Source organism: Sarcophilus harrisii, chromosome 2 (assembly GCF_902635505.1).
Source record: "Sarcophilus harrisii chromosome 2, mSarHar1.11, whole genome shotgun sequence".
NCBI classification, from domain to species: Eukaryota; Metazoa; Chordata; class Mammalia; order Dasyuromorphia; family Dasyuridae; genus Sarcophilus; species Sarcophilus harrisii.
Window position 1 is genome coordinate 589,231,519 of NC_045427.1, and position 18,297 is coordinate 589,249,815.

General features: G+C 35.4%; 1 protein-coding gene and 1 long non-coding RNA gene across 6 annotated transcripts in view; one reads left to right on the plus strand and one right to left on the minus strand.

Moving 5' to 3' along the window:
- ENTPD1 (ectonucleoside triphosphate diphosphohydrolase 1) overlaps positions 1-18,055 on the plus strand; it is a 168,446-nt gene extending 150,391 nt beyond the window's left edge. For 4 of the 5 annotated variants that reach the window (XM_031956155.1, XM_012540543.3, XM_031956157.1 and 1 more), the window contains exons 8-10: positions 4,271-4,378; positions 6,651-6,788; positions 16,948-18,055. In XM_031956155.1, coding sequence (XP_031812015.1) covers positions 4,271-4,378; positions 6,651-6,788; positions 16,948-17,154 — 453 coding nt within the window. In that variant the 3' untranslated portion in view covers positions 17,155-18,055. Of the gene's footprint in view, positions 1-297; positions 371-4,270; positions 4,379-6,650; positions 6,789-16,947 lie in introns of those variants that run through there. The other variant, XM_031956158.1, reaches the window with a different exon arrangement.
- Positions 274-1,524, minus strand: LOC116421914. Its single transcript, XR_004232506.1, has 3 exons — positions 1,217-1,524; positions 657-771; positions 274-362 (listed from the first exon to the last, which is right to left on the minus strand). It is a non-coding gene; the product is annotated as an uncharacterized LOC116421914 (long non-coding RNA).
- Positions 18,056-18,297: the final 242 nt, after the last annotated feature.

Sequence of the window (18,297 nt, forward strand, 5' to 3'; positions counted from 1 at the left end):
CCTTCATATTTATCCAGGAAACTGTAGCCAGGCAAGAAATCACCATTTTTTAAAGTTCTATGATAAATGATAAATGATAAAAATATAAATATAAGCAAAAAGACGTTCCTTGCATTGTAGGACCTTGTATTCTAAAGGAGGAAGATGGTATATAAATAGGAGCTAAAAGGGTGGGGGACGGGAAGGAAAGAAATTACTTGCCAGGAGAGGAAATGAAGGTTTATGAATAAAGTTTAAAAGAAAGACTGAGAAGAGGGAATTGGCATTATTCTCCCATGTCACCTTTTTTTTCCTTAGGATTAGGATGTAACTGCAGGCAATCAATTTTGGCTGATAGGAATTCTTGGCTCTGTTAAATTACCCTAAAGGAGGAGAAGAAAAGAAGTACGTCTGCCCAACTTTCAAATAAAATATTACGACAAAATATATTCCAGAAACAGTAGAGTCTCTCATTCATTTTGCAGTCTCTTTAGGGTTTCCCTTCCAAGGTTTTATGCTCTTTCCCCATGTTCTATAGTGACATTTTCAAGCAAAAAGAAAAAAAAATCATCCAATCAACTACTTGGAATGTATTTTTTTTCTTTTTTAACTATACTTTGATAGTACCTTTGGGTGTAATTTGTATACCAAATAAAAAAGTACAAGGTTAGTCTCACATTACTCTACTTGGCTTGACACAGGGTCACATGGATCAGGATTCCAGAGATGTTTTCCTTTTCTTGTGCTTGGTTTCTCCCCAGGTCCAAAGTCAGGTTCTTTTGTCTCAGGTCACTGTAAAAGCCGGACCCCAAGTTGGTGCTTAGATCCAGGGTGAAACTTCTCATCTCCTCGTGTATTACCTTGAATCAGACCCTATCTTTTTCTGAGAATAAAGCCCCTTAAACTATCCTAGCTCTAAAAGCATCTTCTTTCCCCCCACAAATTTCTCAATATAGCTATAATTTTCTTCACAACTCTCCTTTTCCCCCTCACCATCCCAAAATCATTATCCTAGGTTCCATTTTCTCATCCTGTTCTCCTTCCTTCTAGAAGTATCTTTTCCTTGCATTTTGACACTAACATTAGCATAATCATTAGCATCTCCAAAGTCTAATTACTTTCAAATGATTTCAGGCCCCACCAGACTAAGATTTCTCAACCACATGTGATTTTACAATCCCAGATTTAAAAAAAAAAAAAAAAAATTTTTGCCACAATTGTGTTCGGGATTTATGACCTCATTCTCCAGATGTAAATAAAGTCTCAAAGGCTGTCACTGTTCCTGTCATTTTGATTAAATTGTTCTCTCCGGCTGCTGGACTGAATCCCACTTTGTAGGCAAATTAGAAACATCTCAAGGAGGGAAGGAATAAATTGTGCATCTGCAGGGATGAGATAATGAGATAATTTTTAAATTATTTTAATGACATCTGTGAATACTATGTTAACAACACAACTAGGAAAGCTGAATTAACCAGAACATTTTTTTTTACTAGAACATTGTGGAAAGGAACAAATCCAAAAATCAAATTCAAAAACTTCTTAAAGGGATTTATTAGAATGATGAAAAGTGTTCCCAGAGGAAATTGGGGAAACCACTATTGTTTAGATTATGCAATATGAAACAAGGCAGATTTCTAAAGAATAAACCCAAAGGGAACACTTATGCAGACTCCTAGACTAGGAAGAAAGAAATTAGATATCTCATCCAGTTTGGGGGATTCTGGATTTAGGCATGGTTTCAAAATAGCAGAGTGAGAAACTAGAAGCTATTTCTAGAAAATTAGGGAAATGGAGAAGAAGGAAAAGAAAGGAAGGAGGGAGGAGGGGGAAGCCACCCACAGACCCCAGAATGGGTGAGTGGGAAAAATTCTATATAGATGAGTAAATGTATCTACCATATCCCAAGGAATATGATTCTGAATCTATAGTTCTAAAATTTTAGATTTTAATGACTTGGTGGAATAGGTATTATTTTGAACTGGAATCTTTTTGGGACGATAAAATTCCTTTTAAGCAGGTGGGGATGACTCCTAAATTCTGTTTGTTCTCTGAACTCCAGAAACCTGGCAACCACTTTATCCAAGAATGATCAGATTCTGAGATTTTTCCAAGAATGATCAGGCTCTGAGAAGAGTTGTTTATATTACTTAAACTCATTCAAGGTTGATTAGTACCAGAAAGCCAATTTAAGTCATAGAAAGAAATATGCCCAATAAACAGGTAGTCCTGTCAGCAGTTAAGTTGATTCTCTTGCTGGCAGGGAAATGCATTTGGGTTTCACTAAGAATGTTTCTTAGTAAGGAATCACAAGTGTGAAAGCTTAGATGGAAAGATATTATGGATTAGTGGAAAATGTTGGACATAGAGTTAGCAAAGACTTGACTTCCAATCCTATCTCTGTCACTGATTAATGATCCAGGGCAAGTCCTAATTTTACTTGGTAAAATCTGTAAAATGAGGAAAATAATATTGTATTACTTACTCTCCACCTCTTTTTTTTTCTCCTCCAGACTCCATGAGGATCTCCAGTCTTCTGTTTGCATTTGTCATTATATTTAATTTTCAACATATTTTCACAATGAGTTATAATCTTCTGGGTGGCAGTTAATTATCAAGAATCATATTGGGATTATGGATGTTTTTAGGAAGGCATCTTGATTTACTTCTAGGGCACTGTGTCCTAAATTGTACTTTAAGCAATTTGAATAGGAGTTTGATGAGAATTTTGGCTTCAGTATTATTTCTCCTTTGAAATATTAAATGGAATTATGCGTGTGCCAAAAAATATTCCTCTGTATTCCTTCAATATGGCCATTGGCTTAATTATTTCTATTTTGTTCTGAAATCTCCCCAAATCTCCTTTATCTTATAGGATTCCTTCAGAAATTCCAGACTTGCCTGTATAGCTTCTGTCAAAACATTTTAAGCTCTCCAAGGTTCAGTGGTCCAATTGGAGATACTTTAAATTATAGTTTTCAATTAAAGAAGCCAATATTTTCCTTAGTTGGGGGTCTTTTTCTTACCATATGTAAAGAAATTACTAATAGTAATATCTAACATTTATATAGCACTTTAATGCTTATAAATCACTTTACAAATATTATTTTTTTAATCTCACAACAACTATAGGAGCTAGGTGCTACTATTATCTTCATTTTACAAAAGAGGAAATGGTGGTAGATAGAAGTTAAGTGACTTGCCCAGGATCATTGAGCTAGTAAATGTCCAAGGCTGGATTTCATCTCAGGTCCTCTTGACTCCAACTTCAACTCTCTATTTAGTATATCTCTACTAGAGGCATAAAGCACTTGTAGCTACTTAAGATTCGGTCCCATCCGTGAATTTGTTTTTTACTCAATATCAGTAATAATAGTAATTATAGTAATAATGTAGTAATGATAGTAATTGCTGAACCAGACAGCTTATTAGGGTCCAATTAAACATCATACAATTGTCCTAGTCCCTCTTGCTAGCTCTCTTTTAGCTCAACTTTGTACTTGTGACCAGGGGCCTAACATAGAGCTCTGCATACGGTAGGGATGTATTTCTTCAAAGCGTAGTTTAGGAATCATCTGCTGAAGACGACTTTTCCTTATTCTCCCCACCCTGGCCCCCAATTATTTTCACTTTTTCTCTTAAAATTATTTTGTATTTACTTAAGTAACATCCTCCAATCAATACAAGCTGTTTGAGAATGGGAACTCTTTTTTTTTTTTTTTTTTTTAAATTTAGGCTTTACATCTCAAGGCATGAACACAGTACTATGTACATAGTGGGAGATCAATATTCATTGAACTACATTGAATCAAATGTTCATTCAATACAACTGTTGCCTAGGTCCTCATTTCCAACTTACTCTTTGTCCTATTCAAGGTCCCTGACAATTTTAAAATTTTATATATATATATAATTATACTCAGTAATTACTACATATAGCTCACAAAGAAAGGGTTATTTCATTATATTTTGCCTCTTAGATTCTGGGATCTTAGGAGACTTGTAGCTTTCTGCTCACTAAATAAAGTCTTTAGGATTTCTTGCCAGTAGGAGATTTTTTTTTTTAATCCTATTCACTAAGCGTTCATTTTTTTTTTGTCTTAGGGAGACACTGCTCTTTTCAGGAAGACAGGAAATAAGACTTGGTGCCCTGTGACCTTCTCAATTTTGGATTGGGCATTCATTGTATCCGAGCCTCCTAGGCGTGAGAATTTTCTTCTTTGCTGGGCATGTTAGACTATGTTAATCCTCTCTCTCTCTCTCTCTCTCTCTCTCTCTCTCTCTCTCTCAGGCCTTTTCTGCTTTTTACTTTGTGATGGACTTCCTGAACTTAACAGATTCCTCTCTGGAAATGGTGATCAGCAAAATGCAAACCTTCTGCTCCCAACCCTGGAATGAAGTGAGTGACATATTTCTGTATCATGGTAAAATTTGAAAAGCACTTTATACATATCATGTCATTTGATCTTCACAACAATCCCATGAGATACAGACATTATTATTTTCATTTTACAGATGAGGAAATTGAGGCAGATTAAGTAACTTGTCCAGGATTTACAGCTAATAATAATGATTTTATAGATGATTAAGGCAATTAGGTGACCATTTCATAGTCACAAGAATATTAGAGCTAGAAAGGACCTTTGACATCCTTTAGTCCAAACAATAGCCAAACAGTTGCTGATTTTTACATTTTTAAATACATTCAAACTTTACTTAAAAATACAAGCTGGGACTAGAATCAGCATTCCTTCCCCTTTTTCCATGTTCCCCAATATTTCAAGAACTAGCTGGTCTAGATACTTGTATACTCATAGCCTGATCTCATAGTTCATATGAAGAGAGACTTGGAGCCTATCTCTGAGAGATTATAAAAGAAACCACATCCATAAGGACCAAAGTAACTGTTGCAGGTATTGAGGGAAATTCTATATTATACCAAAAGTGGACTATATTTTAATTGCCCTGAAAACTAAGGTACCCTGCTAGGAGCTAGGCTTAGGGCTTTTGTTCTTCCATGGATATAAGAATGTATGGCTTTCACTTTTCTATTAAGGATATCTGTGGAATTTAGACTTAAGCCCTCACTTTATATGAGGGGTTCCCATACCCTTTGATTTTAAATGAATGTTCCTATAAACCCTATGCAAAATGAGGGGAAATAAATTCCAGAGTTTATGATGCATATGCATGTAATAAGTCAAATAATTTCAATAGGATAATTTATTTACCAACTATCTCTTATATCTATTTAACAAGCTTCTTGTACCCCATGAGCTACATGTACTGCAGTTGGGAGGCCCTGCTCTAGAGATAGAACTAGATTATTTGGGAAAGTGGAGAAAAGTATAGATTCTAAAATCTGTTAAAAATAAAAATATTTCAAATAGATAAATAAACATTTTAAAAATAAAATAAAAAACAAAAAATTGAAAAGAAAAACATTTTATTTTTAATCCATTTCCCTTATTAGACTTTGTATTAGAGCTGCCAAAATTTGGTAAAATTGAATTTGAGTTTTAGCTGCTTTGATATCACATTGAACTGGGACAGGATTCTCTCATTGCTGGGAATTCCAGCTCCCTGTCCTTCTGGAGAGTGAATAATAATGAGCCCACAAACGCTCAATACGATCAGCTGTCAACTCTACACGTGTTAATTATCTATGCCTTTGGTTTTTCTTATTCTTTGATGGCTTCCTTTTTTTTGGCCATTTCCATGCCTAACAAATTCCTTCTTTATTAATAATAGTAAATAAAAGAAATGAAAGAGAAGTACATCAAATTTTATTTTGCTACTTTTTAACTCCTTTGGTAAAAAAATAAATTGGTGAAAGAAGAGGTTAAAAAATGAGTCTCCATTTTTGGCTAACATCATTGATTCATGCTTTCTTTTGTCCCATATAATTTAGTATGCAATAAGGTGAGGCAATCATTTTAGACTCCACAGAGAGGGGTCCTGAATATGTCCAACGTATGTATTCTTGTATCAATGAACAAATAGTAGTCTCACTTCTCATTGAGATAAGACCATTATATTTAGAGTGGAAAGAAACTTTTAGACATCATTTAGCAGTTTTTAAGTTGGAGTCTCAGTCATTAAAAGGTCTGTGGGTAGATTTCAGGATCATTTGTGAATTTGGATGGGAAAAAAGTTTATTTCAATATAACTGATTTTCTTTGTAGTCCTTGCATTTATTTTTACATATTTAAAAGCATTATTTTGAGGAAGGAGTCCATAAACTTCACAGACTGACAAAAGGGGTCTATGGTACAAAAATCCTTAATTAAGAGCTCAATTTCTTAAACTGTGATTCATGACCCCATCTAACTGAATGTAGGGGAGATGAAATTATGATTTATTATCAGTAAATGTTTGATTTATATGCTTACTTCATATACCTATAGACCTAGGATCACATAAAAGTTTCCCTGGTAAAAAGGGGTCATGAGTGGGAAAAGTTTAAGAAACTCTGTACTACATCAGCCTTTATATCTCAGCCTTTTGACCAAAGCTGGGCTTGGAGATGTTCACCCTGGCTTCATTTGAAGACTGCAATCCCAACTACTTTACCCCTGATGAGCACCAGAATGGGAAATTAGGTCTCTTGAAAGTATCAATTTTAGCCAAATAACGTTTAAATTTTCCTTTTTTTTTTTTTCCTTTCAAAGGTGAAAGCACAATTTCCTGACATCAAAGAGAAGTACCTCAGTGAATACTGCTTCTCTGGGACCTATATACTTGCCCTCCTACAGCAAGGCTATGGATTTACTAAACACAATTGGAAACATATCAATTTTATGGGCAAGGTAATCATTGTGTATATATGGGGAGAGAGGGTTTGGGTGGAAAGTGTACAATCAGGTTCCCAAGGGCATGAAAGTAGATGCCTTTCTTAGGCATCATTCACATGGTGCTTTGGCCCATTTTATTTAAGTGCTTTTTTTTTGGCTATTTGATTGTGTCATTGTGTGTTTTTTTTTAATCTAAGCAAAGCAGGAATATTGGATAAATCATCCTGAGTTTTCCCTCCCACAATCTATCTGTATTGCAGATTGAGCAGGATCAGTCAATGAATATTAAGCACTATGTGCTAGGCAGTATAGTAAGGATGTAAAACATTTGGGATATTAAAAAAAGGTAAAATACAGTAGTAACCCTCAAAGAAGTTATAATCTAATTGGATAAGAAAAATAATAAGCATTCATTAAGGTCTTATGACCATGTGCCAGGTAACCAAAACTTTATAAATATTATTTCATTTGATCCTCACAACAATCCTGAGGGTTAAGTAATATAATTATCTTCAATTTACAGTTGAGGAAACTGAGGCAGAGTTAAGTGATTTGCCCATAGTCAAACAAATATGTGTTTAAGGCTGGATTTGAGCTCTTGTCTCCCAGTGTTCTGTACACTATGGCATCACCTAGCTGCTACCTTCCCTTTGTCAGATGCTTCATGGTTCTATAAAGCACTTTCAAAATTATGATCACATTTGGGGTTTATAGTAAACCAATGAAGGAGGTAAGGAATATATTTTCATTTTACAGATTAGAAAACTGAAAATCAGCTTGGTAGCATTAGGACTTGAAATGAGATCTTATATTTTTAAAGGCCTTCACAATCTGGCTCCAACCTACTTTTCAAGTTTTTTGTACCCACCTCTCTCATGAACATTTCAACCAATTTTGCCGCTTTATTGTTCCTTATACAAGAGTCCATCTCCGCCTCTCTGCCTTTATATCCCCCATGGCTTGAATATACTCCTTCATCCCCTCCATTTTTTAGAATTTTTTTACTATTCATTTGATAAGTTGTGCTCCACTCTTTGTGATCCTATGAATCATAGCAAGCCAGGACCTTCTAGTGTCCACTATTTCCCAAAGTCTGTGCAAGCTCATGTTCACATTTTCATGACATCTTTCCATCTCATCTCCCTTTGTCTTCAATCTTTCCTAACATCAGAGTCTTCTGTAATGAGTCTCACCTTCTTATTGTGTGGCCAAAATATTTAAGTTTTGGCTTCATTTGACTTTCTACTGACTGAATAGCCTGAATAAATTTCTTTCCATATTGGTTGATCTGTCTCCTTTCTGTTTAAGGGACTCTCAAAAGTCTTTTCCAGCTTCCTTCAAAACTCAGCTGAAGCACTTCTTCCAAAAGAAGCCTATGATCCTCTTAAGTTGCCAGTGTCCTTTTAATCTACAATGTTTTTATTTTTCTGTGTCCATGTTACTCCCTAATGAAATTTAAGCTCCTTGAGGATAGGATGGATTCTACTTGTGTCTTTGTATCTTTGATCCAACACATAGTAGGAAGAACTCAATAAGAATTTTTTCAATAAATTATTACAATATCTTTCTAAAATAGCCAATGCAGTCTTTCATAGAAAAGTACACCTTTTAAAAGGCAAATGCATTATATAAGACAAAAATTAAAGCCAAATCACCAGTGCTGGAAAGAATTCTTTCCTTGAGACTCTTAGTTGTGGTTGCTTTGTTGTTGTGCTTTGGTGGGGGGAGAAGGAGAAAGAAAAACTCTTTAAATAAATAGTTTAACTTAAGGGGTAAAAATAAATTGTCATTTCAAAGGAATATTAAAGATTTAATGGCTGACTTCACAGAGGGTTTGATAGCTCTGTTACTTCTAGGTACATTGTATGCATCTAAAATCTCCAAACATATGGGGAAAAGTTTTTTATGCTTTCACAGAGACACATATCCTTTTCTCCATTAGATTTTGTCTTAACTCTAATCATGTTCCTATCACAGTCTTTATCCTCAGATACAGTGTATCACCCCATTCCCATTTGTTCTTCTAATACCCCCAGAATGAGTATATCTTCCTCAACAGACTATAAACTAGTTGTCCAAGGGTTGGCAAGTCTTGATCTAATTTATATTAGGTGGTCACAGGTAAATGTCCATGGTTCATGAGGGGCCAGTTACTCAACAAGCATTTATTAAACCCTTATTAGGTGCCAGACACTGTGCTAAGTGCCGGAGATACAAACAAAAGTAGAAAGATATCCCCTGCCCTAAAGGAGCATACATTTTAATGAAGAAGGCCAACACATAAAAGAAAGCTGGACAATTAGAGGCTGGGTGTTGAAGTCCAGCTTCAGTAGTGAAAAAAGGGTGTGTTATTGCAGAGGTCAGGCGCAGATAATTCATTACATACTCTTCAAATTTTGTTGATCAGAGAGACAAATATACCTACAATGCTTATAGACTTTATACAAAATATACTTATTGATATTCCTGTATCTTTTCTAACAAGTACAATCTTGATGCAAATAATTAAGTCTGGATCTTGGTTATTTTGACAGAGCTGTAAATAGTTAAGATACACATCAGAGTAAAATTATCATAACAATGTCCTCAAGTACCTTTCTCCCAAATATCTTTAGTCTCCAATGTGGGCTGCTTTTCCTGTCCTAAGTTCAAAGGTATATCTTTGATCCATTATATAGCTGAGTTTGTATTTTGCTTTAGTCATCAGGTTTCTTATCAATATATTAATAAGTATATCTCTGCTATTGTACATATAAAAAAGAAGTTGGTGAGCCAAGCTATTATAAGATTCAAGACCTGGGATGGATTTTTACCTCCTGGTCCTCTAGAACTCCCCATTCTTGTTTAAAAGATGAAGTCTATAGACTTCAGTTCTCATAGTTGAGAATGACTGCAGAACATACTTAAAAGCACAAGGGGCTAAGTCAATCAGAAGCAAAATAAAACATGCAAGAAGAACAAAATGCAAAAGCAAAGAAGTCATATTATTTACAGGATTTATCTTTTTAACCACTGAAATATTTGGTTGCTACATTGTCAGCATCAATTCTATAGACACTATTTCTTGCCATGTTTTCTGCTAAAAAGTTAGTTCTAATTGAGATTCCAAATTGTTTACATGATTCCTAACCATATTAATGATGGTTTCATTAAGTTTAATTCTTGTTTTAACTCATTATCTATATTAATTTGTTCTAAAAAGTTTGATCTATTTTTTGCTAATTTATCTGTGAATTGATCAGTCTGAACAGATTTTGTAAGAGCTGTAGCTGAAACAGCAAGTGTTGTAATAGTTGATATATCTGCTAGAATTCCAACAGTGAGTAATCCCACAAATCTCTTTTACTACTATTTTCTAATTTTCCTTGATGTTGTCTTAAACCTGTTTACCTGCTGACCTGTACCAATTGTGATTAATCTTATTAGACATTATCACATAGGATAGATGTTCCATAATAACAACTATAGTAGTGAATTTGAAAAACATTTGAATAGAAGTAAGACATTAGAATAAAACACAATTGTAACATTTTACAACATATCCTTCTAACACATTCATGGTTTGGATTCTAGTGCCATTCCATAAAACAGTATCTACAGTTAGAAATATCTGCAGTTATTTTTAAATATGCTGTACAGTATATCTTTGAGGGGCTTGAAAACATCATGGAATCCCATATTGGAGACATGAAAAATTGTGCCATTCTAAGTCCCAAATACATTGTAACAGGAGACCCATGCAAAGACTGGATAATTTGGGGGTTCATTCACCAATCAGTTCCAGTTCCTTCCCTTTAAAACAGGGGGCTCAAAGTCCTCTGGGCACAGGGGGATGATTTCATCTCCTGAAACTGTTTCCTGCTGAGAATGGGCTTAGATCTGAGTCTCTTGCAGGGTCCCATCTTTTTGTGGAGCTGACTGAAGTTGGCCAATGCGGCTGTAACAGAGCAAAATAACAAATCTAACAAATAAAAGTTAGGATGATCTGAGATGGAAAGACAAGTCCACTAGGACTTCTATAAGATGTAAAGAGATCAATGTAGATTGGACAGCAATTTTTCAGGTAATGAAATATATTTGTGTAACAGGACATAGAATATATACCAATTTTAAAGCTGTTTCAGTTTTAGTTTCAAATGAACAATAAAATAACAGCTCGTTATTATGGACAGTCATATTAATTGTTTTTACATTATTTTGGAAATCTAAAAAGAATTTATTTCACCAAACATTTATATATCTCTATAATAAATAGATGACTAGATCAAATACTCATTTACCAAATTACTTAGGATATAATGACTACATTTTTTCAGATTGAAAATAACATGATATTATGTATTTGACTTTGTGTTGACCATTTACTCTTATCATAAGAATTTGTCATAAAAGGAAAATATGGGGGTATGATAATACTATCAAAATTGATTCTTTAAGCCTCAGCCTGAGAGCACACATAGGACAAAAATAAAACTTCCTTAGTTTAGACAGATATCCAATTATAGTAGTTTTACTTTATCAGACTCAGGAATGATCAAGTAGGAAACAAAGAAACAGAACTGGGAAACTGAGTCAGAAGGATCTCACTTTGAACAAGACCTCCCAACTCTTATCCTAATACAGACCCTTTTATGTTCAGGGTCACATTTCTCTGAGTAGCTAATGAAAGTTCTCTCAAGTGGTGGGTTACTGACTTAATGATCAGATAACCAAATTTAAAACTCAAAAATAATATATCAGTTACAATCTCAAGAGGTTTCATTTCCAATATCAAATTCCACTAACTGCAACTTAAGGCTAGTAAATTAATTTTTTTAAGTTTACTAAAACTTAGATACACAAAAGATTATTTAACTTGTTTTTTTATGTTAAAACTCATACTGGTGCAAAAGATTGATCATTAAACAAACTTATAGAATTTTTGTATATACATTCGTTGTTACATATATTACTATCTCTTAAACAGGCTCTTCTCTCAGGGTTGATGCTCTTACTTATCCTGAAAGTTTAAGAAAACTGACAGTCTTAAAATTAAAAGGTTGGACAGTGGCCACAGAGAAGGAGCTGAGCTGTTTGTTGCCCAACCTCACCATTCAGAGTGTTTTTTATGGGCTATGCTGTATACAGTAATTATCAGAGTTAGGTTTAACATGATGATAATAGCTCCAAATAACTTAGTTAACAATTTTTGATTTTTTTGTTGAGAATAACCAAATAGCTTTTATTGTAATTTCCTATTCATTTTGCAGCAACAGTGAAATATATCTACATTTTCTAATTTACATAATAATATGAAACAGGATAAGCAAGGCTAAATAAACTTTTCACTCTCTTAATAGTTGACAAATCTATTCTGTCTCCAAATTGTTGAGCTGAGAAGTTCTCAGAGATGATTTTCATTGCCTTAAATAATTTTACTTTTTGTTTAGAGAGAAGACAAGACAATGTGGATATAGATATATAGATAGATACACACACACACACACACACACACACACATACACAGACATATTTTTTGCTGAGCTAAAACAGATTTGAGGTTTATTTAACTTTAGTTCATAAAATTTCCTAAATATCAATCCAATGTTCCAGACAGAATTTCTATTTGAATATTTTCCAATTTTACACAAATCATTTTTCCTTGGTGAGCCAAGAAAGAATTAAGATGTAATTTTTTGTGTCTGGGTCCTGAGAAGTCTGAATCTAGATAACTCAAAAGCAGGCTGATTTTTTGACCATTTTTAAGTAGCTGTGAACTGATTTTCTGTTTTCCTAAATTTAGTGCAAATAGATTACAATTTATATATTCTTTTTATGAGTTTTAAAGTTCCTTTACAATTACTTTTACCATCATATCTCAAATAACAAATTACACTGCATTATGCATATTTTCGTTCTCTCCTTATCCCTTTTTTAGGTCAGGGAAGGAGGAAAAAAAAGAAAGATATTCTATACACTATCTTCTTAGGCCTAGTAAAGCCTATGGGTTTGATAACCCATAGAGTTATCAAAATATGAAGCAATTTTATCCAATAAAGCAGTTAACATTCATATAGTATTTGTTTTTTGTTAAGCAACAATCAATATTAGTTATCATTACAAATCAGAAAACTGGGCAGATATAAATTAATTTACCATAAATATAGCTAATACGTTTCTGTAATTGAAATATAGAATGGTGAGTTTAACAAAAAACACTCCACAGCGCCATGCTGGATGCTGCCAGAGGCACCCAGATTCTTTTCAAGCAGTTGCTGGACAGAACCTGAAAAATCTGGGGTGGTTGGAGACAGGATTTCGAGAATGGTGGAGTTTGAGCACCCATTGCCTTCCTCCAAGCTGGGTTGGGCAGGAATTTTATGCAAGGCTTTGAGTCTACCACTAGTGAAACTTTCCTACAATATTTCAGCATATGAGGGAAGTTAGGAAATAGTGATTTGGGTGATAACAATTTCATCAGCAATCCTTATGAGTCTACTCTTACTACTATCTGGGGTACTAAAAAATTACTCCAAACAAAACAGAATTCAAAAAAAGGTTAGGAAAATCTGGTATTTTCCTAATTATTGTTGTTGTTTTTTACTAATTTCCAAATTCCATAATCGCTTTTCTCATAATTTTGAGACTTTGCTTAGGCGTTTTGCTCATGAAACTTTTGAGAATCTGTAAGATGTTATTTTATTTTTGTTATCTAACCCTTTTTTTGTTCATTTTTTTCAATCTTTGGCCAGAGGTTTTAAATTCACAGAAAAAAGTTAGCCTTTTTAGGAAAATTTTTCAGCATAGAAAGTACAGTATAGAGGTTTTTATCCTGCCTGGTTGCCTTATGACTCTTTCCAGGCAACAAAATCTAGCATACACAAAAAATATGACACAGATATTCTGTGCAGAAACATAGACACAGACAAAAATGATATGGAAGAAGATTGTCCTAACTCTGTATAATGCCATAAATTTGAAAAATAAAAATAAAAAAAATCTTATCCAGTTATTATCAATTGTGCATCAATCATACTTTTACACACACACACACACACACACACTACTGTTAAAGAAATCTCCAAGACAGGAACTGTTTCAAAAAATAGCAAATTTGCTATCTGAAAAATATTAAGAAAAGCTTGAGCAGTATACAGTGTAGCAATAATTGCATAATTTCTTCTGCTGTAGTGTTCAAAGATGAGGGCAAGGAGATGGAGATCTTGAATTTTTATGCTAAGGAGGGATTTGACAAAAAGAGACAAGGGTCTTTTAAGTATGCAAAAGGGTTTTGGTATTGCTGAGTCATTATAAGTTCAGGGCTTTTTCAAATCCTACCTCGCACACTCAGCTTTCCTGGAGATTTGAGGCAAAGTCTATAATCCAGATTCTATTAGTAGGTGGAATACATATACAAAGAATCTAACTTTTGTTAGTCAATTGTGGAAATATCCATTGATACTTAGTTATAAATTGTAAAATCTGTAGTTAAAAAATATTATCAATTGGATCTTAGTACCTAGCTAATAGAACTTTCCAATCATTATCAGAAGCTAATAAAGATTTTTAGAGTATGGCTGATGAACTATATGTGGGAGGTCTCTGGCTAATTGCAAGTCTTTTTAAAGCTTTTTACAAGAATTTATTATTCCTTACATTGCTTGCAAATGATCCTAGCTTTTTTGGTAAGATTTGTTTTAGAATTTGAATTAGGATCTCCCTGTAAAATTTGAAATAATTTTGTCAATTCATGTGTTTCCAATTTCAAATACAGTTTTAGCCAATCGATATCCCTCACCAATTTTGTGATAATCATTTGGAGTAACCAAATCACTCCTTCCAATTTCCATTTTAGAATTGGCCTAAAATCAATGGTAGATTGCATCCAGAATACTTCCTTTTTTGTACTCCCCAAAACCTTCACCACCCCGAATTTTTTATTTTTATATACATGTTTTTAAATGTTATTTTTATGCTTTTCCTATTTTTATAAGTATTATTAATAATGTGCTATTTTCTCCCTCTATTTATTTAAGAAAAATACCATAGTGAAGAGTGGCATAACAATAAATACATAGTTTCTCAAAAATTCAGAATAACCTTAAACCTTGGCAATGCTTGTAAACTGCATCCTAAAATAAGACCTAGCATATCAGAAGGAAGTGGACTGGAGTGAGTCTCTAGAGGGAAGAGAATATATTCCGATGTTCATAATTAAAGCATTTATGAGAATTTGAAAAAAATTATAAATAGTAAGTTTTCCTGATTTTTAAGCAGTTACTTGAAAAGTAGAAGAAAGATATTTTGATTTTCCCCCAGCTAATGCTTTTTAAAATCAGCATTAGCATTTTAAAAGGCAGTTTGTTTCAATGGAGTTTTTAACTTGCCTCCCTTTACTGATTGAAAACTGGCTTGCAATCTTTTGAATTGGATTATTTAGATCAGGAACTGGAAAGACTAATTGCATTTTGAAAGGAATATCCCTTTCTCTTTCTTTAGCTCTCTAAAGTGTTTCGGTGAACTAGCTCCCTAGGTATAAGTATTTGACTTCTCTTCAGGTCTGTGTCTAAGAGAGAGATCCCAGCGGGATGCCTGGGGAGAGGAGGTGGTGTTAATTCTTCCCCTCTCCCAGCATTCAAACATTGTTGTGTCTGCCCTCCTGTCTTCCTCCAGAATACTGATAAAAGAATTTACTTTAAGGATTTAAAGGAACTGTCTCTGAGGCTTGGAGAAATATTCCAAATAAAGAATACAAAAATTGGAAGAGCTCCCAATCCTTTTCCTTTAACTAATACTTTCAGATACTATCCTCAGTCTTTGCTATCCAATTAATTTTACCTGATTCCTAATTCAATATGTGTACTAAATTGATATCAGCTGAATAATAATCAATCTTACAAATTTTATCTTATTATATATATTCCTATAAGATATTTGATATTTTATATTCTCTATTTATCTGATATTTGATATCCTCCCCCATGTCAGCCTGGTGATAAACTATTTTTAATGCTAAATTATTTCTAGGTCTAAAGTGACTGTTGGTGATCACCTTTTCCCCCACTTTATCCTCACTTTTTATTATCTAATTCCCCTCTTACCTGAATATATGCACACACATTCTAAGAGAGTACCTTTCCACAGAAACTGTCCACTCATGTAGTTCTGTCCACTTGTGAAGTTCCGTCCTGTTTCAGTCTCCACTAAAAGTCCAGCTTCAGGTGTGTTATTGCAGGAATCAGGCGTAGAGAATTAATTACTTACTCTTCAAACTTTGTTGATCAGAGAGACAAATATACCTCCAAATGCTTATAGACTTGATACAAAATACACTTTTTGATATTCCTTTATCTTTTCTAACAAGTACAATCTTGATGCAAATGATTTGAGTCTGGGTCTTTGCTATTTTGACAGAGATGTAAATAGTTGAGATACACATCAGAATAAAATTATCATACCAATGTCCTCAAGTACCTTTCTCCCAAATGCCTTTAGTCTTCCTTGTATGCTCCTTTTCCTGTCCCAAATTCAAAGATGTATGTTTGATCCATTATATAGCCGAGTTTGCACTTTGCTTCAGTTGCCAGATTTCTTATGTCTCTGCTATTGCACATAGAAAAGGTAAATTGGTGAGCTAAGCTACCTGGAATAGATTCTTACTTCCTGGCCCTCTACAGTTGGGGACATGTGGAATATAAGGGACATGGTAGAAAAGATGAGAGCACAGGTTGAAGATTTCTCTTTTATGCACCCTAAACTAAGAATATAAGTTGGAGATTTGATCTCCATTCTCCTGAGAGACTAATGAAAAAGTCTGTATTCTGAATTGCTGCTCAGATTCACTGGGGTCATTAAATCTTAATTCCTACTTTCTGACCCTTTGTTAACTAATTTACTAGCTTTAAATCAGTGTAAGACAGTTGAGAGTATAAAATTCATAAGCTTAGAAAACATTATTGGAACCATGTTTCTTCTAAACCATCTCTCCCTCAGGGCCCCTTGCTACATACAATAGTTATTTACTAAATGCTTGTTAAATGGATGAATGGTTTCTGGATAAATGTAAATATGGACAGGGTTGGTGAATGATCAGGACAGAAGGTTAGTGGTGGATTTGTTTGTTTTTTAAAATCAAACCTTGAATAACAAAATTTCCATCTTGCCCAATCTCCCCCGCCCCCATTTCTGCCTACAGATCGGTGAAAGTGACGCTGGCTGGACTTTGGGGTACATGCTGAACCTGACCAACATGATTCCGGCAGAGCAGCCTTTGTATCCGCCTTTCTCCTATTCCACTTACGTCTTCCTCATGGTGCTCTTCTCCCTGATCCTGGCAGCCGTGTTCCTCATCGGCTGGCTGGTCTTTCGCAAGCCTTCGTGCCTCCGGAAAGGAGCGGTATAGCAAGTCTGGCTGCGGCCCCGGGCAGAGCACGAAGACACCTGCGGGAGGACTTTTCTCCCTGGGCAGTCTCCCGCTGCGCTCCTTCTGGGGGGCGATCTTTACCAGCACAAGCTTTCCTTGACTTCTGCTGCAGAGTTTTTCTTGGGAGGGTATTTTCCTGGAGGGGGCCTTGCCTTCGTGGCACAGATCCTTGCGATTCCCTCCTTTTTTCCTTCTTTCTCCTGTGTTTTTGCGGGTCACGAGGATTCACCGTTTTCTCAGAACTTGCTTTATTGGGTTGCATTCGTTTGGAAGAGAAGCGATGATGAAACTACAGCTCGGCCCCAGCCGCAGCCCGGGGGACGCACGGGAAGGCTGAAAGGGCTGCCCGGCGCCTCGTCTCAGGAACCGCTGGAGTTCCTTAGGCTTTCCCTCCCTTCTCCTGCCTCCCGCTTATGAAGGGTAAATGGCGGCTCCTATGTCTGTAGGAAAGGTCTTCCGACGCGGCCGGTATCGGCCAAGGCCAAAGGATCCCAGGCCATCCTCCTATTGCTTCCTCCTCATTGGGCGCGAGCTCTTGGGGCCGCCCTGTTTTCGCCTGCGCAGATTTTGTTCTTAGAGCTGCTAAACACACGGACGTACCAGTCCCAGGGCCCCCATCTCAGTGGGTATGTCTATGTCAGGAGTAAATATATCGTTTCAACTCAGGGTTGGGAATAGCCTATCTCACTGCTGTGCCAGGCTTACCATGGGGACAGTCACACCAGCTTTGGAAGAAAGGGGAGAAATCCATGTCAGCTGCAGAGCAGAGTTCTCCCACTCTTTCATCTCAGGACCCCTTCACACCCTTGAAAATTGAGGACCATGGGGGTGCTTCTCAATTTTTGATCGTGTGGATTAAATCTGCGGATGTTTGCCATATTAGAAATTAAAATGTCAGTATTATTTAGTTTTGACCTCCAAAATTCCCAGACTCCTGGGGGTCCCTGGACCACGCTTTGAAAACTGCTGCTATAGAGCAACAGGCTATTAGGTTGTCATGACAGTCTGCATAAGGTTAATTGACATGCTTCAGGAAACAATGATGCAGCCCTTGCCTTGGGACCCATTTTCTTCTGTAGCAAATGAGTGTGCTCTTGTTAATTCTGGGGCGAGTGGGAAAAG